The sequence below is a fragment of the Dryas octopetala genome, chromosome 1 (assembly GCF_963921425.1).
Source record: "Dryas octopetala chromosome 1, drDryOcto1.1, whole genome shotgun sequence".
Lineage (NCBI taxonomy): Eukaryota > Viridiplantae > Streptophyta > Magnoliopsida > Rosales > Rosaceae > Dryas > Dryas octopetala.
In genome coordinates, this window is record NC_141366.1 from 16336822 (window position 1) to 16359353 (window position 22532).

At 37.7% G+C, this 22532-nt stretch overlaps 4 protein-coding genes and 1 non-coding gene across 6 annotated transcripts; 1 reads left to right on the plus strand and 4 right to left on the minus strand.

Annotated features, from left to right (window-relative positions):
- Positions 1-322: 322 nt before the first annotated feature.
- Positions 323-4064, minus strand: LOC147298534 (uncharacterized). The gene is made up of 7 exons (XM_086254216.1): positions 4009-4064; positions 3380-3825; positions 3197-3273; positions 2998-3034; positions 2184-2376; positions 1492-1663; positions 323-568 (listed from the first exon to the last, which is right to left on the minus strand). The coding sequence occupies exons 1-7, from the start codon at positions 4062-4064 to the stop codon at positions 323-325; spliced, it is 1227 nt and encodes a 408-aa protein (XP_086110342.1).
- Positions 4065-5733: 1669 nt separating this feature from the next.
- LOC147298535 (protein SKU5 SIMILAR 14-like) lies at positions 5734-10267 on the minus strand. 2 transcript variants are annotated; one of them, XM_086236147.1, is made up of 8 exons: positions 9897-10267; positions 9565-9674; positions 7788-8058; positions 7600-7702; positions 7104-7449; positions 6550-6918; positions 6352-6430; positions 5734-6152 (listed from the first exon to the last, which is right to left on the minus strand). In XM_086236147.1, exons 1-8 carry the CDS (start codon positions 10035-10037, stop codon positions 5940-5942), a joined length of 1632 nt encoding a protein of 543 aa, XP_086092273.1. In that variant the 5' UTR covers positions 10038-10267; the 3' UTR covers positions 5734-5939. The 2 variants fall into 2 exon arrangements, with proteins under 2 accessions (XP_086092273.1, XP_086092276.1); XM_086236150.1 differs by lacking the exons at positions 9565-9674; positions 9897-10267 and adding an exon at positions 8288-8362.
- A 5550-nt stretch (positions 10268-15817) lies between these two features.
- LOC147298536 (endonuclease/exonuclease/phosphatase family protein) lies at positions 15818-18443 on the minus strand. The gene is made up of 4 exons (XM_086228711.1): positions 17789-18443; positions 17070-17224; positions 16876-16986; positions 15818-16689 (listed from the first exon to the last, which is right to left on the minus strand). The coding sequence occupies exons 1-4, from the start codon at positions 18321-18323 to the stop codon at positions 16105-16107; spliced, it is 1386 nt and encodes a 461-aa protein (XP_086084837.1). The 5' UTR covers positions 18324-18443; the 3' UTR covers positions 15818-16104.
- A 116-nt stretch (positions 18444-18559) lies between these two features.
- Positions 18560-18632, plus strand: TRNAF-GAA (transfer RNA phenylalanine (anticodon GAA)). The gene has a single exon. It is a non-coding gene; the product is annotated as a tRNA-Phe (tRNA).
- A 698-nt stretch (positions 18633-19330) lies between these two features.
- Positions 19331-22378, minus strand: LOC147298538 (O-Glycosyl hydrolases family 17 protein). The gene is made up of 4 exons (XM_086234089.1): positions 21907-22378; positions 20541-21821; positions 19721-19748; positions 19331-19607 (listed from the first exon to the last, which is right to left on the minus strand). Exons 1-4 carry the CDS (start codon positions 22025-22027, stop codon positions 19421-19423), a joined length of 1617 nt encoding a protein of 538 aa, XP_086090215.1. The 5' UTR covers positions 22028-22378; the 3' UTR covers positions 19331-19420.
- Positions 22379-22532: the final 154 nt, after the last annotated feature.

The window sequence follows — 22532 nt, forward strand, 5'->3', positions numbered from 1 at the left end:
AGTTGAATGTTTTAAATTAATATGAGATGTGAGATAATTAATATTAATTGATAAATGACCATACACCGATTGACTACCATGGTCGCCAATTGTGTGTATATATGTTGTACCTATCTCGAAATCAAATGAGAAATCTACTCTTATTAGACAAATTGGATTACAAAACTAATGTTAGCTCATGTGCATGCTTTTGTCGATATCCGGCCATATATGATTGCATGTAAATATAGGAAGAGACCGAATATTGAAGAAGATGGATGCATGGAGTTACTTTTTCAAGTTTTCTTATTGTCTGCACATATAATTATGTGCATGCATGATTTTAAACAAGAGTAAGCTCAAGAGAGACATCATTGACATCTGAATTCCCTGCAGTTGCTTTGCTTGGCCACAATCGCTGCTGCTGGGAATAATAATCTTTTGATGAGTTGAGTGATAGAGACATTGCGGCATCATCACCATCTACTGATCTTGTTTTACCTTCATGACCACCTAAATCTTCCAATTTTGTATCATTGCTCTTGCAACTCGCTGTGAGTAGCGACACTTTTCCTTGACCATTGCTCTCCTGAAAAGTCATACATACATGCATTGGAATTAATGAACTGTTTAGACTTTAGCCACACACGTGTATATATATATATAGGCTCCTTCTGTTAAGATATACCTTAGCTTATTTATGTTGAGGTATACCATGTTGGGGCCCACACGAGTTGTTTTGTGTCGATCCGAACCGTTCAATTTTTACATCTCCATAAATAGATCATCCTTGCAAAAAATTAGCCAAATCGGAAATCATTTGCTTATCTAACTTTGATCAAATAAATGGACGAACCAAATATTTTCGATGAAACCGTTCATTTGTTTTATCAAAGTTAGATAAGCAAATGATTTCCGATTTGGTTACGTTTTTGCAAGGATGATCTATCAATGAAGATGATCCTTGCAAACGGTTCGGATCGACACAAAACGACTCGTGTGGGCCCCAACAAGGTCATACCTCAACATAAATAAGTTGAGGTATACCTCAACAGAAGAAGCCTATATATTAGGCTCCTTCTGTTAAGATATACCTCAGCTTATTTATGTTGAGGTATACCATGTTGGGGCCCACACGAGTTGTTTTGTGTCGATCCGAACCGTTCAATTTTTACATCTCCATAAATAGATCATCCTTGCAAAAAATTAGCCAAATCGGAAATCATTTGCTTATCTAACTTTGATCAAATAAATGGACGAACCAAATATTTTCGATGAAACCGTTCATTTGTTTTATCAAAGTTAGATAAGCAAATGATTTCCGATTTGGCTACGTTTTTGCAAGGATGATCTATCAATGAAGATGATCCTTGCGAACGGTTTGGATCGACACAAAACGACTCGTGTGGGCCCCAACAAGGTCATACCTCAACATAAATAAGTTGAGGTATACCTCAACAGAAGAAGCCTATATATATATATATAAAGAGAGAAAGAGAGAAAGAGTAGTACTTGGGCATCGTCAGTGCATCTTTTGAGTAGATCCTTGAATATGATGTAAGAATCGGATTTCTGCTCATCCGGCCATGTTTTACTTGATACTTCATAGTACTCAGGTAATGTAGGCAGATCCCTCACTTTCTTGTGATCAATCCACATCTCTTGCTTCTGTTCATCATCTTTCCTGTAAAATACCCAAAACTCCAAATTTAAACATTTCTATAATGTTATATATAAGCGCAACCACAGTACTAGTACTGATTAATATTGTAAGAGGATCGAATGCTATATTTGTCTTCTCTCTTCCAGTGTTCATTTCGAAGTATAGTCTCTTGATCGAAATTTTTCATTTTCTAGAGCACTCTTTAAAGATCATCTTATGAAAAAATAATTAAAATCAGAAATCGTTTAATCATCTAACTAATAATATCAAATAAATAGACGATTTTTATTGCAGTTATATTCACTGTCTATTTATTTGATATGAATTAGATGACTAATTAAATGGTTATCTATTTGATTAAATTTTTACAAATAAGATATTTAAAGGACAATCTAGAAAATAAAATGTTTCGATCATGAAACTTCATTGCGAAATAAACAAGAGATCGAAGAGAAAAGAAGCAAGGAGAAGACAACTAGCATTCTTCATATTTTAATTAAAGTACTCTATTATTGAAAAAATAAATAATATATTCACAAACCATTTCGGCAGCTGCGTGGTCATGATGCCTTTGTAGGCTGCAGTAGCATTGTACATGTTTATCATCCCAATATCCTTGTTCTGGAGATAACTAGATTGAGTACTACTATTGATAATTGGTTCCAATAAGTTTGAGTTTGAGTGTTCCAAGCTGCCCTGCGTCATATCATTCTTCTCTGCTCCCATAACCGCTTCTGCAACAAATTAAAGTTCAATATAAGGTTAGAGCTAGCTTAAAGAAAGTTAATATATATACAAGTCACAAGTCACAAATGAATTATGTCATTTTTATTTTTTATTTTTTTTATATAAGAAACCAAAAAATCAGTTGTAAATTACTGAGTGAGCCTAATTAATCTTGTCGGTACACCAAAAATATACACCGAAAATATGATAAATCAGTTAATATACATCAGAAATTAAATATACACCAAAAATATAAAAAATCAGTTAATATACACCGAAAATATGATAAATATATTTTAAGTTTAAAGCCTTGCTTAAATAATTTGATGTTCTTCTTTAATTTACTCAAGGGCATTTTAAATTTGTTAGTTAATTTAAAGCCTAGTTATGAAATGAATCTCATGCAAGATTTTACTTATCGATAAGGCATATAAATTAAGATTATTATTATTTCTAGTCCTAGGCCATCAATGAGTAATGAAATTAATGACCAAATTTTACTGCATAGGTTTAAATTAACAATGAAAAATTAGTCAAGAAAGGCGAGATCCGAATTAATTTGAAAAGATTCGAATAATGCTAGATGTAGCGCATGCATAAATAAATGAATAAACGGTGTACATGTGTACCTTGCATCGCTTGTTCATGCTTCATGCTCCTATACATCTGTCCATGGCAAATCTCAATGTGATTAGAAACGGTGAAATTAAAAAATAAAATTCTCAAACCTAGACGATAATAACCAATTAATCCCAAAATAAACCCCAAATCAAATTCAACCCTAGAAAGTTAAACGAAGGGTACGTTTAATCATTAGACCATGATCACCTGAAGATGGCTTTTAACGTGAGATATGGTCAGCCCATTCACATTCATGATCTGTAGAACCATCTTTGGAGTAGCTCCTGAAATTAATTAATTAATTAGAATCATAAACATTTTATCTTAACTCAATAATATTCTGTTATAGATATTGATTATCTAGAGATCTCTAGAGGCCAGCTAGTTTACTGTCTTCTCCTCCGAGTCTTTCAACAGCATGCACAAAACAGTGGTGAAGATCAGGTGTCCACCGAAGGCGAGGCATTTTGGAGCGAACATAAGGCCTGACCGCCACAGTGTTTGATGGTGGTTTATGGTTATGGTGATGATAATGGTGCTGGAGCTGGTGCTGGTGCTGGTGCAGCTGCCTCATCATCATCTGATGATTTTCAGACAAATTATGATGATGCTGATGCTGATGATGATGATGGAGTACTAATGATCGCTGTCGAGCAGCTGTTGATCTCATATGATCACCATCATCAAATGAGGAGTAGTGTTGAGAATATTGTTCACCATTGTCCAGAGAAGAAGATGGAGACCTCTTAAGGGAGCTGATCTTCATGACCTGAGTACTCATCTTGGAGAGAGAGAGAGAGAGAGAGAGAGAGAGAGAGAGAGAGAGAGAGAGGTTTCTGAAGGGGGGGTTGCAACAAAGAGAGAATAAATAGACAGAGATGATATCAGTGCGACTAATATCTCTCTGTGGCTATTGTGTCCTTTAGCGCAGGGCAGCTTTTCTCTGGCTCAAAGGGACACTTGAGTCCTTGGAGTTAATTTCAATTGGAAAAAGAAAAAGAAAAAGAAAAACTTGGGACACAGAATTTCGGGTCTTGCTGCAGGTTGTGATTTTTATGTTCAAAAATGCCTTCATGATTGGGTGAAAATGAAAGGTACGTGAAAAGTTATATGATATTCCAATCAAAATCTTGTTGATTATATCATTTTTTTTTTTTTGGTAAGAGTTGATTATATCATTTTCATAAATATCTGAAAGTTCATAAGATATATATATAAGTACAATTAATATTCTATTAGTTAAATCTTACATGGGATTGATTTATATTTGTCATTAAAAAGTCAAGTCAATGTGTATAATGTATGTAACAACAAGCTAGCTTGACAGTAAAGGATTACTTTTAGAGAAATGTTTGAATTCCTGTTTATATGTAAGGAATCATTTTTGCTAACCGTTTCTTTTTACAAGTGAATCCCAAATTGACACATACTTTTTTTAATTTTCAAATTGATGAATTGGTATGAGAATCAGGAAAGCAAACGTTATAACAAGAGACTTCAATGGTTAGTTTGACAAGAAAACAAAAAAAAGCAGACGTTATAGGTATGAATGTGATGGTGGTGACAAAAGCAATGCATGTCCTAAAGGAAACATACCAAAAGCACCCAATAAATTTTGAAACCTCCTAAGACTTTAGACTGAGTCTCATTCCGAAGAATGCAGACCCAATAATATTTTATACATTTAAACCTCCCTCTCCCTAATTCGAGCCAAAAAGAATTTCACTCACTTCGAGTCGCATACACATGACAATTGACATAAATGTAAAGAAAATCGAAACATTCTACTCAAATTAATTGATAATGAAAAAAGAGGTTCAACATCAGGTCTAACATATGAATAATTCATATTGAGTAATGTGAAAATACATATATATGATCGTTAGACTTAATATATATATATATATAATCTGACTTATTAATTAAACATCTAATCCAAAACCAATTAACAATAGAAAAAGAGGCCTAACACCTTATGAACTAGCATGCAAATATGAGATGTTTCTCTAAACAGAATCACAGCTGAATTGACTGAGAGTCCCAAAGACTGAAACCAGAAGCAATTCAAGACTCATTCACATTAGTCCTCCCAATATTGCTACGTAGACATGCTTCGCATGTCGGGCATTGCTGGCTGGGAGACACGCAGGGGGAAGAAAACGTCAATGGTGCAGCTGGTTATATACTTATATTTGTAAGCATATAAACATATATATATATATATATATGTTATGCAGAGAGAGAGAGAGAGAGAGAGAGAGAGAGAGAGGGGGGGTCTGGAAATTGGAATTTGGGGTGGAATTAATTAATTAAATTGATGTGGGACAGATCGAGTAGACAGAGCCAAAATGGGTTGGATGAGCATGCTAGATTTCTAAACTGCTGATGGAAGATGGAGTTATACATGCATGAGCTGAGAATTAATGGCACATTGGCACTCACTGAACAAAGACAAAGAGGCGGTTTCGAATTGGCCTGGGAATATTCTCTCTCTGGCAGTGACATCACTCATTCACTCGCATGCATAGCTTCAGCTCCAGAAGCGTGGACAAGTGTGCTGTGATATCGTAAGCAAAAGAGAATATAGCTACCAAACTTGTCACGGAGTCTGGAGACCCAACCACAATCCACAACCCGTTTCTTTCACCGGTAATTCTTTTTTATAAAATGATATATTTTTGGCCATAATTTTATAGCTTTAAATAATAATTCTGACGGGAGGCAATAATCTTCATTACTTACTCTGAGTTATTGAAATGGTTCACTCATCTAGGAATATTAATAACAAGACAAAATAAAATTTCTAGAAGCTCAAGAATTGTGTTACAACTTAAAAGGATGCTTAATTAGTCCTCCTCGCCTAAAACATTGTCACCCTTTCGTGACAAATTTTGATCGAGCATGCACAATAATAATGCATCGAATTAAATATTTTTCAGAATTAATATTTTCAGAAAGGCCTAGTGTGACGCCCTCTTGCCCTCCCACAAAGAAGAGCATTTCTTGGAATTGGGTATTCATCTCTCCATGAATGTGCAGGGGAGTAGACTCTCAGATAGAACTGCTGCCCCAAGTACTGCCTGGCCCAATTCTCAGACCTCACATTCCACATCCCCACATTGTCCAATGCCACGTAGATTGCAGTCCATGATCTGGGATACACCTGCACCCAACCCCAATCAAACATGTCAAAACAACCCAACAATGTTTCCCACATTTCTCGTCAGCCAGTTCAGCATGTTATGTTGTCAAACCCTGAATTATAACTATTGAATAAGTGAAATCGCATCTGAATGTGTAGTCATGATTCAAAATCCGACAACATAAGATGCCAGATATATGAGATCATTCCTCGTATATACCTGAGTAGTGCTACGTGCAACTGTGTCTCTCAAATTGTAACGCGCTCTACTTGCAGTTGTCCATTGTCCTCCATCCATCCTGCAGATTATCCCACCAATTGTGTTCAAAATGAATCAAATCATACCAAGAAACAATATATGCATGGTCTTGAGAACAAGGGAAAGAAGAATGGAACTATATGCATGATGATATCTTACCCCACTACAAAGAATGAATAGCCATCAATGTGCCAAGATTGCACAGTGTCCTCCCAATTCTGAAACACAATCTCAACAAATTCTCTGAAGTTGGCATGCATAACTGAGGTCTGCAGGTAGCCACCACTGCCTCCATTCGGGTAGGAAGGAATGCTTCCAACACTGAAAACTCCCTGAATGTTGAAGTAGTCAGCAAGTTTTAGAGGAGTGTCTGGTTGAATATATGAGACACTGTTGACAGCATATCTCTGCTTGCCATTGATGTAAGGGGCAGAGTTTGCAAGCATGATTGTGCGGGCTGGCTTGATCATTCCATAGTGGTAGGAACCTTGGGGATTAGGCCTAGGTCCACTTGCTGTCAAATTCCATCTGGTTCAAATTGAGAGCACACAAATTCATCACAAGGGAACTTATCACTTGTGTGTAACTATACACATCTGTGTATATATGTGTATATAGGCATCAAACTGAAGTTCAAAACACAATCAGATCAAAAACATTGTATGCATAAGACATTTATACGAGAATGATCGAAGCAAAGAATCTTTGAGTACCTAATAGATCTTGCCTGGTTGAGGGACCAAGCAACCTGTGAGGTAGGACCCCAAGGGAGAGGACCTGAAACTCCCTTTCGCGAATAGCTATAGTGAAGAACGGCTGTTGTGGTGAGTACCCGGGTGGTGAAGCGTGAAGAGACGACAATGTAGTAGTCCTGGACAGGCTGATCAGCTGTGACCAAGACGGAATAGGACTGCCCAAGATGGACGTCAAGGGAGTCATAGGTGTTCTGCAGTGTATGAGATCCTTCTACCTCCACCAGTTTCATCTTGTGCCCCTGAATTCTGAAGTTAAGGGATGTTGTAAGCCCCACATTTGATATCCTGAACCTGTATGTCTTGCCTGTACACAAATTATTGAAACAATTAGGTGCAACTGCCAACCCACATAGATAGAATTATGCATTCATTTATAAGCTAGGTAGTACATACAATCTAACAGTCAGAAAAATGGTACTTGATACATTCAAATATGAAGTTCATTTCTGGACACCTTGATCAACAGTGAATGTGTATCCATTCCAGCCACGACCATTGATGAGAATCCCGTCAGGCAAGGGAAGATTGCGACCACTCTCCAAGGTTCGTCTCAGTACCTAAATTTCCAAAACAAGACCATTATAAATATAGAAATTTAGATTTTCATCCTCAGACAAATAGAGGGCATGCTTAGTTGCTTACATAATGATTAGTCTTGAACCAGTCACCAGCGAGTACAGTGAAGTCTCCAGCAGGATTAGGGAAAGGAACGGGAATCTTAGGACGACTCCAGATTCTGATGCCACCAAAGCCTCCTGCAGCTTTGTGGAATAGAAAGGATGGGAAGTAGAAGAAGCTGCCAATCTGATCCTTCACTTGGAGATTGTAAGTGAAGTTCCTCCCTGGTGGGATTGGACAGTTTGTGCCTTGAACTCCATCCTGCCATGAGTTCCTTCTCTGCTGTATACCATCCCTACAGAAGAAACATATACATAGGACATCACATTCAATCAGATTGCACCTTAATTGTGGCACAGGTCCAGTACTCGCATTCTCATTAGTTAGGATTGACCATGCAATTGATATTATATGTTAAATTGCAGCAAACATAAGATAGAATTTCACATTTGTAATCCGTTTTAAAAGTTATTAGCATCCAAAAGTTTATATTAATTATCAAAGGGTTTTCAAGAAACTAGTACATCCAACTAACAGTAACTTCCCAACTTCAATTTTCTTCTAACACATTCAATGTGGTGCCCCTATCCTCTCTACAAAGTTAGGCCTGAATGTTGTTTTATTGGTCATAAATTAAAGTCTGGACTACCTGTGAAATTACATCTAGTACTTTGGCTCATTTGGTGTAGGGCGTAGCTGGTGGCTTGTGGGGCTAAACAGTAAATGCACTCTGAATGCAAATGTTTCCACAATAAACAGCCCATCTGGGTGCGGATAGCGATTCACGCACATGAAAAATAGGGCCGATTTTGAGATTATGGGTTAATCCTATAAGTACTCACAGAAATCATCAAAATCTATAATATATAAGAGCTTTATAAAATTACCCTAGCCATTTGAATCTCTGGATTTGATTTAAGGAAGTACTTGAGTTTGATAAGGTAATAAGCAAGACAAAAATATAACACTGATGGGTTGAGGGTTCACCATTTTTGTCCGTGCAAACTTAAAAGTGTATTTCTTTATTTATCAAATATAATGCAGATGTGGTCATGAAAGAGATAGGGTCATGAAAGAGATCTAGCATGTGGGGGTCGGATTGCACCATGCGAGGCAAGTTGCAAAAACAGAATATTTTAATAACATGGTTTGTGGGGTAGGTGTGGCCAACATGCAACGGGTTATTAGGAGGTGATTTAGTTTGATAACTGAGACTTTTTACAATTAAACAACAATTTAAGCAAGGTCAGATCCTCATTGAATGTCTCTTAAATGACTTAGCAAAACCATCCGACAAAAAGCCACTAAAAAGGTAAAAGATGCTATTATTTCTATAAAACCCTCCATTTGTTACTCACAGAGTCACGGTATGAGGTGTCGAGGATGTGCATGATGTGCTCAAAGGCCAATTTACCCAAACAACCCTCACTTAACCTGCTTAATGGATGCTTAAGTTATACTGACTAGTATGCATGAAAGGAGATATTAGTCATTAGGAAATAATTAATGGAAAGAATATTTTATAAGAAAGCATTTTGAAGCCATAGATCTGGTAGAGCAGAAAATGGAAGGAAACAGAACAAAATTAGCATTTTGGGATTATTTGCTATTCAGAATTACCCAATTTCCAATTTGCCATAACAGAAAAAAAAGTGCAAAGAACAAGAATTAGGACGAAAACGGAAACAACCCAGATTCAGAATCTTACTTTCTTTCAATTCCTTTGACCAGCATTTTCGTAGCAAACAAACAGAACTTATAATAAGAAGATAAAAAAAACAGGGAAAACAGAGTATTTTACCAAGAAATGAGGAATGGTTCTCTTAGGTAATTGAACACACTGATGACCAAGTTATCGTTTGTCACAGCATCGATCTGAGGCCCTGGAAATTGCCCATTGATCAAGATCCCCTGCCATGGTTACTCCACTAAGTCAGAAACTCCAGTCCCTTTTATTTTTATGCAAATGGAAAAAAGAACTTTCCTTTGCTTCCAAAACCAACAAAAATTCTTGAAAGATAATAGCTTTTTGTTTCAATAAGTAAGAGAATGATTTTCTAAACAGCAATGAAATAAATGAAAAGTAAAATAGAGTGATAAAGGCAGGGGAGGAAAGTAAAAAGGTAAATGTACCTGTTGCTTAACACCAAGAGGATAAATGTCACCATAAGTGATTTTCCAAGTGAACAACCTATATGGGTCTTCACCATTAACACCATGAACAAGAAACAGAACCAAAACAATGAAACAACAAGCAATCCTGCAATCTCTCATTTTTCTTGTACTTTGTTCTATCAAAATCAAACTAAGCTAAAACTTGTCAAAGAATGCCTCTATGTAATGAATATAAGGTAGAGATCTATATAAAGAAAGAGAGAGACTTTGGCATTGTAAGGAAACCAAAAGGATCCCTCTTTCTCTCACCAAATCTAACTATGAATCTTTCTCAAACTATTTCTTAGTATGTATGCTTGCAGAGCTCAGCTCATTATGTATGCAAGTAAGAGAACAGTAGAAGATGGCTTGTGAGCTGTCAGTGGCTTCAGTCCAGTGCGTGAAATCTAGTGAAATCTAGTGCAGGTGTATGGTTCCAACTTCCAATCATGGACCGTCAGATTTAAGTGGGTCCAAAATCAAGGTGTGAGTGTGAGACTCTGAGCCCTAGCTACCCTTGTTCATGGTTTCCTGATTGGCCATTAACTTGGGTGCAAGGGAGGAGGCTGAAGTTACTGAATTACCCCTTTCACGTGCATTTGGATCCTCTATATTATTATTAGTTCTGTACCTAATGCCTAGAGACAAAAACAAAGCTATTTATGGTTTAGCAGAAAAAGATTATATAATTTCACCTCAGATCGTTTTACAGTTTTACTCCACTTTTCTAAGTGAGTGTCAAATTTGCAGACAAGAGCAAAATTAAAATTCTCTAGTTGTGATGCTTCAGTAGCATCAGACAAATCACATGCATTTTAAAAGACCAATCACGAAGGGATTTGGAATATAATAATTTCGTCAAAGTGTCGCCACGTCCACAGCATCACTATGTTGGGATAGCATATAATATAAGTTGCGGAGCATAAGCACTTGTGTGAAGCTTTGAAGATTGCATTCTTATGTTATTTGAACTATGTTAATGTGGTGATATAATCTAGAAATGACTTTTCTTGTTATTATTTTAAGGGCATGAGAAAAAATTATGGACTTTGATTCTTATTATACTCTAATTCCCCTAGTAACCAACGACTAGCTGTTCTTTAACCAAATGAGCTTCAATAGCCTTCAATATAGCACTGATCATTTTCTGTATTATTACACTATAAAGAGTGAGACCAGGAAAAAAGTGAAGAAATCAATCAGCTTCTGCCATGGCAAAGAAGAAAATGAGATTGAGAAGCCAAGGCTCCTATGTAAGTCCATGTTCCCATGCATATTTCTCTCTAACACTTTCTGCCTTTCTCTCCTATATTAATATGAACGTTTGCATAGGTTATGCTGGACAATGGATTGGTAAAGCTTACAATTATGAAGCCTCAAGGGTATTTAACTGGCATTGCGTATGGAGGAATGGACAACCTTTTAGATGTCAAGTCAAATGAATCTAGCAGAGGGTAACCTTCAAAATAAGTAGACTGTATATTATCTCATCGTTGTGTTATGTTGCAATATAAAACTATATTACACAGTTCATATGGAAATTTAAAACTTATGTAAGGAGATATTTGATTACTTTTGTGGGATGATTCTGACCATTTAGAATTAACAGAAGCATAGGTTCTGACAACACCCTCTTCATAAATAGGCAAGACTTTGTACATAATCATAACAAAATAGGCTTTTTCACTTGACACTCTCATCTGGATCCATGTGCAGATATTGGGACATCAACTGGAGCTTGCCAGGAGGCCAAGACAAATACGAATTGTATGCTTTTGGTTCTACTTTCTTGAAGTTCTTATTTTTAATTACTTGCCTTTTACTCTATGAAAAAAGTCAAACAGTATTTAGTACACATTACACTGAATCAGACTTGATTCATTGTGTATTACAGACTGAAAGGAGCTGAATATAGCGTTGTCAATAAGAGCAATGACGGCTTAGAAGTTTCTTTCAAGAATACTTATGATCCATCATCAGCTCAAGGCACCACATTGCCACTCAGTGTAGATATAAGGTTGTTCTTGAACATAAATCTTCTGGTCTTCCCTTCTATGATGTTCTTAAAGTATTGTTAATGTTAACTGTTAAGGTTTTCATAATCAAATGATCGATTACTCTACAGGTTCATATTAAGGACTGGTGTTTCAGGCTTCTACTGCTATGCAATATATGAGCGGCCTTCTGGATGCCGTGCCATTGATCTTGCTCAGACAAGAATGGTGTTTAAGCTGCGAAGAGAGAAGTAAAATCTAGCTATTTCTTGTTTGAGTTCCAAGTTAATTTGTTCTTGTTTATGTTTACATTGATTGTTGTACCTTGTGAACATGTACTAGGTTCCACTACATGGCAATAACAGATGAGAAACAAAGGGTAATGCCAATGCCTGAGGATCTGCTTCCAGATAGAGGCAAACAACTAATTGTACCTGAATCAGTTTTGCTAGTAAATCCCATTAATCCGGATCTCAAAGGCGAGGTGTGTAGCTGAAATCATGTGGTGTTTGTGCACAAATCATTTATACACATTGAATTCTGACAATCAAAGGAAGTACATTAAACTCCAAACTGTGCTATTTGTATGAGACCGAATGCAGGTTGACGATAAGTATCAGTATTCAATGGACAACAAAGATGGTGGACTCCATGGATGGATAAGTTCTGGTCCCATTATAGGATTTTGGACCATCTTCCCTAGCCAGAAGTTCCGCAATGGAGGTCCTACCAAGCAAAACCTCACAGTCCACACTGGTCCAACTTGTCTTGCTGTAATCTATCACTCTAAATCTTATATATACATATAGATATATTCATCTGTTAGTAATTTCCATCCAACAAAACGCAAGCAAAGCACTTAAAAGCTGCTAACTGAAGCACACAACATGATGAGATGACCATAGCCATCTGTATCATTAATTCATTAGTCATACAATACAGATTACAGGATATATGTCTGAGATGCTTACTCTCATTTCAACATGTCACTTACTCAAAGAAACAAGAAGTTTCTCTTTATAATCTAATAAAAGTCATTTCCAGTTGAGAATCAATTACAGTTTATGCCTATCTGGTGCAACAGATGTTTCATGGAACCCACTATATTGGAGAAGATATATTAGCTCATTTTGAAGAGGGAGAGACATGGACAAAGGTGTTTGGCCCTTTCTTTGTATACCTTAACTCAACCCCAGATGTTAAATATGCACACAAGTTATGGATAGATGCGAAAAAAAAGGTACTGATTGATTTCCTACTTGCCGAACCATGCTTAACGTCAGTAAATCAGAGTTAGTAATAGAGCAAAAACTAGACTTCCTTATTTGTGGTATTGAAAATCTTAAATGCAGCCTTTGCTGACTGGTTAATTTTGTACTTGGCTCATCCTAGAGGCTGTTGGAACAGACAGTGTGGCCCTATGATTTTGTCTTATCACCCTACTATGTTTCTGCTAAAGAGCGTGGCTCAGTTTCAGGAAGATTGTCTGTCCAGGACAGGTCAGTGTTAATCAAACCCTTCCATGGCACCACTGATTCTATGTTAACTACTATTGTTTATATAATGTTGTGTACTCTATCTCCAGGTATGTTTCTGATTCTCTCATTCCTGCTAAAAATGCATATGTTGGTCTATCAGTTGCAACAACTGAAGGGTCCTGGCAAACAGAAAGCAAGGTAAATTACTAACCATTTGACACTGCTAAATATACATATGTTGATCTTCCACTTTGTTCTTAGCATAACCAACCTCCAGACTTCTTATCAGATTATAAGCTTGAAATCAAGTAGACTTCTTAATTTGACATTTGAGATTTCACTTCTATGCAGAACTATCAGTTTTGGGTACAAACGGATTACAATGGAAACTTTACCATCAAGAATGCTATCTCTGGAGTCTATAGACTTCATGGCTGGATCCCTGGTTTCCTGGGTGATTACCTTGACAAAGAACAAATCACTATCTCAGCAGGTACTTTCTACAATAGATATTTCAATGGATGAGGAACCTTTGTTTCTTTCTTATAGAATTGCAGTTCAATGTCAAAGTTATATGGTACGGTTAACTAAACAGATCGGATTATGGTTGACTAGCACTCAGCACGAACTTCAAATGGCACGACACAAACACAACACAACAAGACTCCACTGCCATCATGTAATGTTATATTGTATTGGTTTTTCAAAATTCCTCAGGATCAGAAACACAACTTGGAAACCTTATATATGTTCCCCTAAGAGATGGTCCAACATTATGGGAGATTGGCTTCCCTGATCGGACGGCCATAGGTTACTATGTTCCTGATGTGAACCCAATGTACGTCAACAAACTGTTTCTTAACAGCCCTGAAAAGTAAGCGAATTTATCCCTTCCCTAAAATGGAACTAAATTGATGGGTCTTCTACTCTTATGTCATGCTTGATGTTCACATTACAGGTACAGACAATATGGCTTGTGGCACAGATACACTGATGTACACCCTGAACTTGACCAAACTTTCACTGTAGGCGTCAGTAATCCGAAAAATGACTGGTTCTTTGCTCATGTGGACAGGTCTTTCCTTCTCTCCTTTACATTCTAAGAGAATCCGATGTATTAAGAATTCTAGCATTGTACAAGAATGAGATCAGACATTTCTCTTTTCAGAGTCTCTCAAAGCATTTTGTCTTAGGAAATCCTTGTTCTTTCAAACATTAGAGTTTGATAGAAGTAAACAAAATTGAGATATGAATAAGTATTATATTGGTATGAAATTTTGAATGTGCATTGATATAAATAATTTACTTTTTACTTACAGGAGGGGGGCAGGTAACAAATATCTTCCAACAACATGGACAATCAAGTTCAATCTCAATTCTGTAACTAGTGGCACGTACAAGCTGAGGCTGGCCATTGCTTCAGCAACCCGCTCGGACCTTAAGGTATAGATAGCAAAAATTTTAGCAAAAAAAAAAAGAACCATAAAAATCAAAATATTTCAGAAGCCAAAAGAAAGAAGAAAGACTTCTCACCTGACTTAACAAACAGAAGTACTGCTAGTGTTGAAACTTTTTCTTTAGCACTTTGCCTTTGTGTTTATCCATAAACTCTTCGTAAGTGGTAACTAGAATTCCCAACAAATAGAAGAAATGCATAAACAAATTGCCCTTAAATTTACTCATTCCTTCCTTCAAGCTTTCCCTCAATTTTGTGCTGCAGGTGCATGTTAATTATTTGGATATAGATCACCTTGTGTTTCAAGTGCTGAACTTGGGTATGGATAACACAGTTTGTCGACATGGAATTCATGGACTCTATCGCCTTTTTAGCGCTGATATTTCATCATCATTGCTGGTTAAGGGGGATAACTCCATATTTCTTACACAGGCCAGGGTGGGGATTCACTTTGTGGAGTTCTCTATGATTATATAAGATTGGAAGCTCCAGCAACTGCGGAGGAGAAAAACATGGGTGAGACAGTCCTACCACGTTATCAGGTTGACGTGATAGGACTAACTACTCATAAGAAGCCATATATTAAAAGTTTGTAGTTTTCAATACACAACATGCCTTGGAAATATACACAAAATAAGGAAATCAGCACATGACACTCATATACATTGGGGTTGTCTGATCAACGATGGCTTAATGAAAACACCCCTCTATTAAAGTTACAAACGATTGTTTCTCGAAGATGTTCTTCACGATACAGGTTGATTTGCTGTAGCTTCATCCCATGTTAAACAAAAACCTTGTAATAAGAGAAGAATATAATCCTCTGCTTTCATTTCTTTTTATGTTACTGAAAAAAATTGTGGCATGGCTGCGACATTATTCAAGTTTCATATATATTTTCCATCATCACCAACTTTCTAGTAGAAAAAAACGTATATTTTTTGTCATTTTCATGAGTTTCAGTTAAGTTATGTGGCAAGCATCTCAAGTTAAGAGGGGGAAAAAATCCTTGAAAATATGTAAGAAAGTCAAGAATCCAAAGATACCAAACAAAATACTAGCCAACAGCCATTCAGGTTAGCAGTTGCATCTTTAAGTGTACTAATCCATCCACAAAATGTAAAAGTAACTGCCTTCCGACTTCTATGCATATGTGCTCTACATTCAAAAACCAGGAAAAGCATGTATGACAGGACCGCCAGTTTGTCACAAAAGAAACAATGATGATAAACTCTACCATTTACTTCACCAAACTGACATCACTTGCTACAGATTGTCAAAAGCAAGCCATAATGATCACTAGGCAACACAGGGAGCTCCAGCTTCTTGATCTCCTGTCTCACTTTCTTTTCCTTGATATATGATAGACCTGGTATTGCATCCATCCCAATCATTTCAATTTTGCTAACCTTGAAATCACGCAGGCTACAAAAGAATCGATCCAGTCGCTTCTGCAGAGTACGATTACCAGACAACATCTTGTTAGACTTGGTATCATACGTCCATCCATTTTCCCCTGGTCTTAACTCTGCCCAAACATCAATCCATCCATCAGGTAAAGGAACTTGACCATCCAACTTGTCATCCCAGTTCATGTCACCACCAAAAATCACATTTGGGTTCTTCTTTAAAAAGTTGAGGGCCTCCTTTGCCTGCTCCACACGTTCCTTGCTGTACATCTGATTCCATGTTGGAGGGGCAGGGCAAGGACTCTCGAGATGGCTTGTCGCAACAGCCAAATGTTTGTCCTTCTGGACTTCAACTTCAGCAACACAAAGTTCTCTCCCCATCCCAGAGTTTTGAAAGGGTTTACAGCTGAAGGATTTCACTTGCAATTTGCTTAACTACATATCAACGCAACTGTCAGATTATATCAAGTTTACTAAAAAATGCATTCAACTCATTAAATAAGCAAAACACTTGGATCAAACAGCAAGACAACAATAAGACAAGCAAGATGCTCGTAGAAAAGCACATACAATTTGTTGGCACGTGAAAATAAAGCCCAGTACAAGATATCAAACTTTCACCTGCATACAAAAGTATGGTTGTGAATTTGCCATCTGAACTGAAACCGAGCATTGATACGTTTTCCACCAGCGAGATTGTCGAAAGATGTCATATATATTCGGGGTAACCTCCTGCACAGCAAAAGCAGCCATCAGATAAAGGTTATAAAAAAGGCTACATCTAATGATCTTTCCATTGAAGAGGATAAGGAAACCTGAAAGCAAATGAGATCTGGGCAATGCTGTTGGATAAGATCACCAAGAGCTTTCATTCTCTTGTGCATTTCTAGGTCTTCTCGGAACCAAACATTGTAACTTAAAATTTTTAATGTATTCAAACCCATGCCTGAAGACCCAGAACTGGTGCCCTCTGCATATATTTAACTAAGTCATAGTAAGAAACCCCATGTGGTTCACAGAGTACATACCAGGAATAATTTAAGAAATGAAAAAACAGAAAACTCAACTACAGCATCTTCCAAGTCCAAGATAGGCATATGAAGTAGAAAGCTAATAAAGCAGTTGCTAGTAACTCCTGCCAAATAATGACTTCTGAATGCACCTAAAATTATCTCTAAAGGCCTCATTGGAGCACATAAACTCAGGCTTGTAGTTATCAATCACAACATGCAACTTTACTTTAAATTTATTCCTCTTCATCGATGCAATGGCAATGCTGACCAAAATGAAATGTTCACAGTAGCATAACAACACTCGTTTTCTCAGTAGTAATAGCAACACTCGTTCCAGCTATTCACAGAATAAATCTACACCAATAAAAATTGCACAACAAGCCATGTATATTCAATAACAAAGCAAGATTGCGAAAAGAATAGTAACCAATTGAAAAAAGTCTACTTCTTTACCATTTAAAGCAAGAAACAAATCAGACCCAATAAAAAACACAAACCCAGGTTAAAGAATCGAAACGAACCCGATACAGTCATCTCCTTTTCGGACGCCTTGACCCTTTTAAACGCGTTGGAATTGGCAGAATCCTGGTGAACCTCAACTGGATCTTGAACCCTCTTCATACTACAACGCTTCAATGGCAAGAAAACAGAGCCCACCGCAGAATCAAGGTCTCCATCATCAACTCCCGTATCGGTTAGATCCTCGAAACTCGACAGGGACGAGATTGGAGCCCTAGTGTCGCAGACTTCGCAATTGGAGCGCTTGTATGGGTTCAAGAAAGTGCAGACCTTGCATGACCATTTTGGGGTAGAAGAAGATGGTGGCGATGGAGGTGGTGATGGTGATGATGGCGATAAGCAGATTTGGCACGTGGGTTTTTGAGATGGGGTTATTGGGGGGTTGAGAAAGGTGCATTTTTTGCAGGCCCAAGACATTGGTACGGTCGGCGTGTAACGGGTTTTTCTAGGGTTTACTGTGTGGTGGTGAAGACGACTTGGGAAAGTTAATGAAGGTGTTAAAGTTAACAGCTTTGTGGCCAAGCATTTGGAGAGCATTGTTGGAGTTGCTCTCACAGTCTCACCATTGGGAAGCGTAAACGAAAACCCAGTTTTTCAAATTTTGCGCTTCTTTGCCTCTTGTGGTATTCTCGTTGCTCTGTTTTGAAAACCCAGTCAAGTTCCTCTGTTTTATGTTCTACTAAACATTCCTTGTGCAAGAGCATTATTGACTTATTTTAATTTTGTAACTTGGTATTCTAGAAATAAAAAGTTAAACTAATCTTATAACATCTGCGGGGATAGCTCAGTTGGGAGAGCGTCAGACTGAAGATCTGAAGGTCGCGTGTTCGATCCACGCTCACCGCAAACCTTTTTTCTTTAAATTTTTTGATCATTTTGCAAATATGAAATGAAAGACTGTGTGTATCAGTCGTGTAATCGTGTTAGCCTTCAATACACATTTTCAAGTGTTTAAGATTAATCACAACAAGGAATTTGATAGTTAAGTTGTCCATAGGAAGTGTTATTTGGCAGGTCTTCAATCCTGTTCCAATTATTTCCTCAATCCTACTTGTGTCAATGTGAGATTGTGAGATGAAGTGTTATGCACTGTGTTTTCACATCCAAAATCATAATATATACAATTAGATCAGTGTTCTAATTACTTGAACTTTTGGCATCTGCTGTAGACAAAAAGATATTACAGTGGCTCCACAACCCATTATGGTTTTGGAAAAAGAAGGATAGCTTTATTACCACTTAACAATCAATTCATTTCAACCTAGATGGTGAGAAGAATTAGGAATGTATAACAAGTCCAACTTTTTCTTCTCCTTTTTCCCTGCTTTTTCTTTTCTCCTTTGTTGGTTACATCAATGGCTTCTTGAGAGAATTTTTTCACTTCTTCAAGAGAAAGGAGAAACAGTTAAACAAAAGGACTGCTCAGAAACAAACTTCCTCATAGTCATATGTAGAAGGGCTCAAAACCACTCTTGACTCCTTGCTCCATTTTGGAGATAGCAATTTTCCTCATTCTAGACAAAGGATAATCAGCAGTAGACTACTACCAAATAAAGCACCCCTATGCAATTTACTGATTATCAACAAATTCAAAACATAGTAATACATTTCTAAAGAATTATTTTATTTCTACCTCAGCATGGAGTCATAAAAGGAAAGAATAACAAACTGGGGAAAATTACAACAAAAAATAGACATAATATCCTGCTTATTCCACTTATTCTGTTGCTACTGAATGCAATGAATCTTAATCTGTCCGCTGCTGCGCTACTTGAATGGGTCGAGTTCACCACCGTCCTAGTTGTATTGCTCACCTTCTTACTGCACTCAAAACAAAAATAAACCTTCGTAAGAACATTGCAAACTAGTTGTATGCTAAATTAAAAACAGTTAACAGTATAAACTAACAAAGGCAAGTCTCTCTCAAGTCTCACCTTCCAGGAAATATACAGCTTCCCCGACCTGCAAGTACATTCCCACAAAAGAAAAAAGGAACTGAGTTATTATTCATATCTGCAGTAAATAACCTGAAGAAAGTATACAAATTATGTGGAGCCCATTTGGCCCAAGGCAATGTTTAGTACATGCAAGGTCACATATATTTGTAGTACAATCAAGGTCACATATATTTGTAGTACAATTTTGTTTGCAGGTGTAAAACAAGAAAGAGACATCTTTTTGAATTCAATCTTAGCCTTGGTCTCGAATCTTCTTAAGTGTTCTGCCACCATTGGGCTGGTAGAAGAACCAATATCTAAAGGAAAATCATTGTTCACAGTTTCAATTCAAATAAGAAATGCAAATTAATAGGCTCCTTTTCCTCCTTCCCTGTCACAGAAGGGCCAACTTGCCCCTCCAGGTGGGCACCACACACCATTCTTCAGTCTCAGAAGTCATCAGAGTTCATAAGCTGTGACTTGTTTGTGTACTCTCACTAAGTGTACTGTTCCTATAGCTCTACCAGTGTAATATGAAACCAGGCAATCTAATCTAATATTTAAGTCCTTAATCGGGTGTTAGCTACAAAATAATAGCGTAGCAGGAACAGGACAAACAGTGTTTCTCTTCCCCCTTCAAGTGCCATTTAACCAAATTGAACCTATCATTTCAGGCAAGTTGACCAAGAATCCAACTTAGCAACTAAGCAAAACTATAAATTCTAGGAAGAACTAACTACTAAGCCCTCAACATCAATGAATGAAAGGACAAAATAAAAAATCCATGCTAGAACTATAATGCAGAAGTAACACTTACTTGGGTCAGTGGTGGTAATGGTGGCTACACCCTTGAAATCACAAGACCCAGCAGCCCTCCCTTCCTTCTGGTAATAGCTATCAAACGCATAAGAAGCATGGCTTTTCACATTATTAGGATAGTAACAATCCTCCCCTGGCTGAATCTCTGTGCAATTAGACCGCCCCGGTCCACATGCCCAATCCAACGCTGCCTGCAAAGTCTTTGCATCAACCCCATCCATGGCAATGCAGTAGGTCTGGTTTGTTGTATCATTAGCCAAAAAAGACCCACTTCCCGATACGTGAAGCAAATACACCGCTGACGAATTACCATAAAACAGACCCCAATTGGCCTCGGATACCGGCGGAGACCTCAAATCTTCATTGAACAATTCATAAATGTACACACTTGAAGTGGTCTCAGGGTGCAAAGGGGTTCCACTACGATCAAGAACATGCTTAATAAGATTGGAATTATACGTATCCGCATTGTCAACAGTGGCATATGGCTCTTTAGAATCAGCCTTTGAAGGCCACCCACTCTCAGTAACAAGAACCACAACATCAGTAACATTAAGGTTCTTCATGGAAAAATAAGCAGCATCAATCATAGCATCTAAAACATTAGTATAGTGAAGCAAAGTATTGGGATCCACCATTTCTTTGGAGGGTGTTAAAGGCTTGAAAAGCGCATTGTCAAGAGGCACCACACCTTTGTTCTGCATAAACACGTAGTAAGGATAAAGATTCATCATCAAAGGTGAACCTGTCTTGGACAAGAACTGAAGCAAAGGAAGCACAACTTCAGTCAAGCTTTGGTTGAAGAAAGCCTGAGAAGGTGGAAATGGATCAAGAATTATCGAAGCGGCGTGAGGGGTCGAAATCTTGATATGGGTATGCAAATTTGCAGCCACTAGAGCACTGTAAAGTGATTGAATTGCTGGGAGAAGCAGAGGAGCTGAAGAGGGCACTGTGGTCAAGACCTCGTCCCCAACCGCTATGCCTGAGATGAGCGTTTCGGGGTAGTAAGCGACGACGTTTCGATCGACCCAAGAAGCGGCGGTGGTGTTGGAGGACCCAATGGCGAGGAGCTGATTATTGGGTACGCTGATGATGACCCGGATCTTGGTTTTGGCCAAGGCTTTGAGAATGTCAGGGTCGGCATCGTAGAGGCGGATGTGAGTGATCTTCTGGACTTTGAGAAACGAAACGAGGTCTGAGGGTGATAAGAGATTCGAAACGTCTGTGCCTATGTTCACTCCCACAAAGGGTTCTCTGTCTTCGTCTTGTGAAGATGCAGCTGAAAACCCATCAAGAAAATGTTAGAGTGAGTAAAGGGTAGTGCTTGGTTTGCTTGATTTTGAGGTTGCGTGTAAAGTTATTACCTTGTGATGCTGTGGAGAGTAACGTAGAGATAAAGAAGAAGGAGAAGAAGAAGTAGGGGGTTGAAAGTGACGGCTGCTTAGTGATTGCCATTGGAGAGGAGCTTGAGCTTTGCTTCCTCATCCTCTGCTTCTGGTTCAGCTACAGATCCTTGCATTATCTTCTCAAATTTTTGCTCTTTTTTTGTGGGTTATCTTATTCAATTTCTTTCTTTCTTTCTGGGTTTTGGCTGTTGACCCAAGAGATCTACAGTGTGAAGAAGAAAGAGGACACTTGTGGAAGAGTGAGTCAGTGAGTATGTTTTGGGGGTAACTGCAAATTTTTGTACAGCAGAGCAAACAGGTGTGTAAGGCTTGAAGCCTCATGGAATTCACCAAAATGGCCTTGTGACTTGTGAGTGTGAACCGACAATAAATGCAAAGAGGGTTGTTGCACTTTCTTTGATTCTTTTCCCTTGTAAAGGAAAATACTTGAAAATGGAGGGACTTTCTTGAGTTTTACTGTATGGTTTGGTTTGGTATGGTTTAGTTTGGTTGGCAGTTGGGACTCGAGTTGGGACTTGGGAGTTGGGAAGTGATGAAATAAATAAATAAACTGGAGGGACCATAGAGTAAAAGAATTTCAAACG

Excerpts from the sequence above, each read along its gene's own strand:
- LOC147298538 (XM_086234089.1), bottom strand. The coding sequence starts at position 22,027 with ATGAGGAAGCAAAGCTCAAGCTCCTCTCCAATGGCAATCACTAAGCAG. Across the intron at positions 21,822-21,906 it reads ACTCTCCACAGCATCACAAG|CTGCATCTTCACAAGACGAA; the intron begins GTAATAACTTTA and ends ATGGGTTTTCAG. Across the intron at positions 19,749-20,540 it reads CATTACCACCACTGACCCAA|GTCGGGGAAGCTGTATATTT; the intron begins GTAAGTGTTACT and ends ATGTACTTGCAG.
- LOC147298534 (XM_086254216.1), bottom strand. The coding sequence starts at position 4,064 with ATGAAGGCATTTTTGAACATAAAAATCACAACCTGCAGCAAGACCCGA. Across the intron at positions 3,274-3,379 it reads AAGACTCGGAGGAGAAGACA|GAGCTACTCCAAAGATGGTT; the intron begins GTAAACTAGCTG and ends AATTAATTTCAG. Across the intron at positions 2,377-2,997 it reads GCATGAACAAGCGATGCAAG|AAGCGGTTATGGGAGCAGAG; the intron begins GTACACATGTAC and ends AATTTGTTGCAG.
- LOC147298535 (XM_086236147.1), bottom strand. The coding sequence starts at position 10,037 with ATGAGAGATTGCAGGATTGCTTGTTGTTTCATTGTTTTGGTTCTGTTT. Across the intron at positions 7,703-7,787 it reads GGTTCAAGACTAATCATTAT|GTACTGAGACGAACCTTGGA; the intron begins GTAAGCAACTAA and ends TTGGAAATTTAG. Across the intron at positions 6,153-6,351 it reads TTGCACGTAGCACTACTCAG|GTGTATCCCAGATCATGGAC; the intron begins GTATATACGAGG and ends GGTTGGGTGCAG.
- LOC147298536 (XM_086228711.1), bottom strand. The coding sequence starts at position 18,323 with ATGCTCTCCAAATGCTTGGCCACAAAGCTGTTAACTTTAACACCTTCA. Across the intron at positions 17,225-17,788 it reads AAAGGAGATGACTGTATCGG|AGGGCACCAGTTCTGGGTCT; the intron begins GTTCGTTTCGAT and ends AAATATATGCAG. Across the intron at positions 16,987-17,069 it reads CAGATCTCATTTGCTTTCAG|GAGGTTACCCCGAATATATA; the intron begins GTTTCCTTATCC and ends TTTGCTGTGCAG.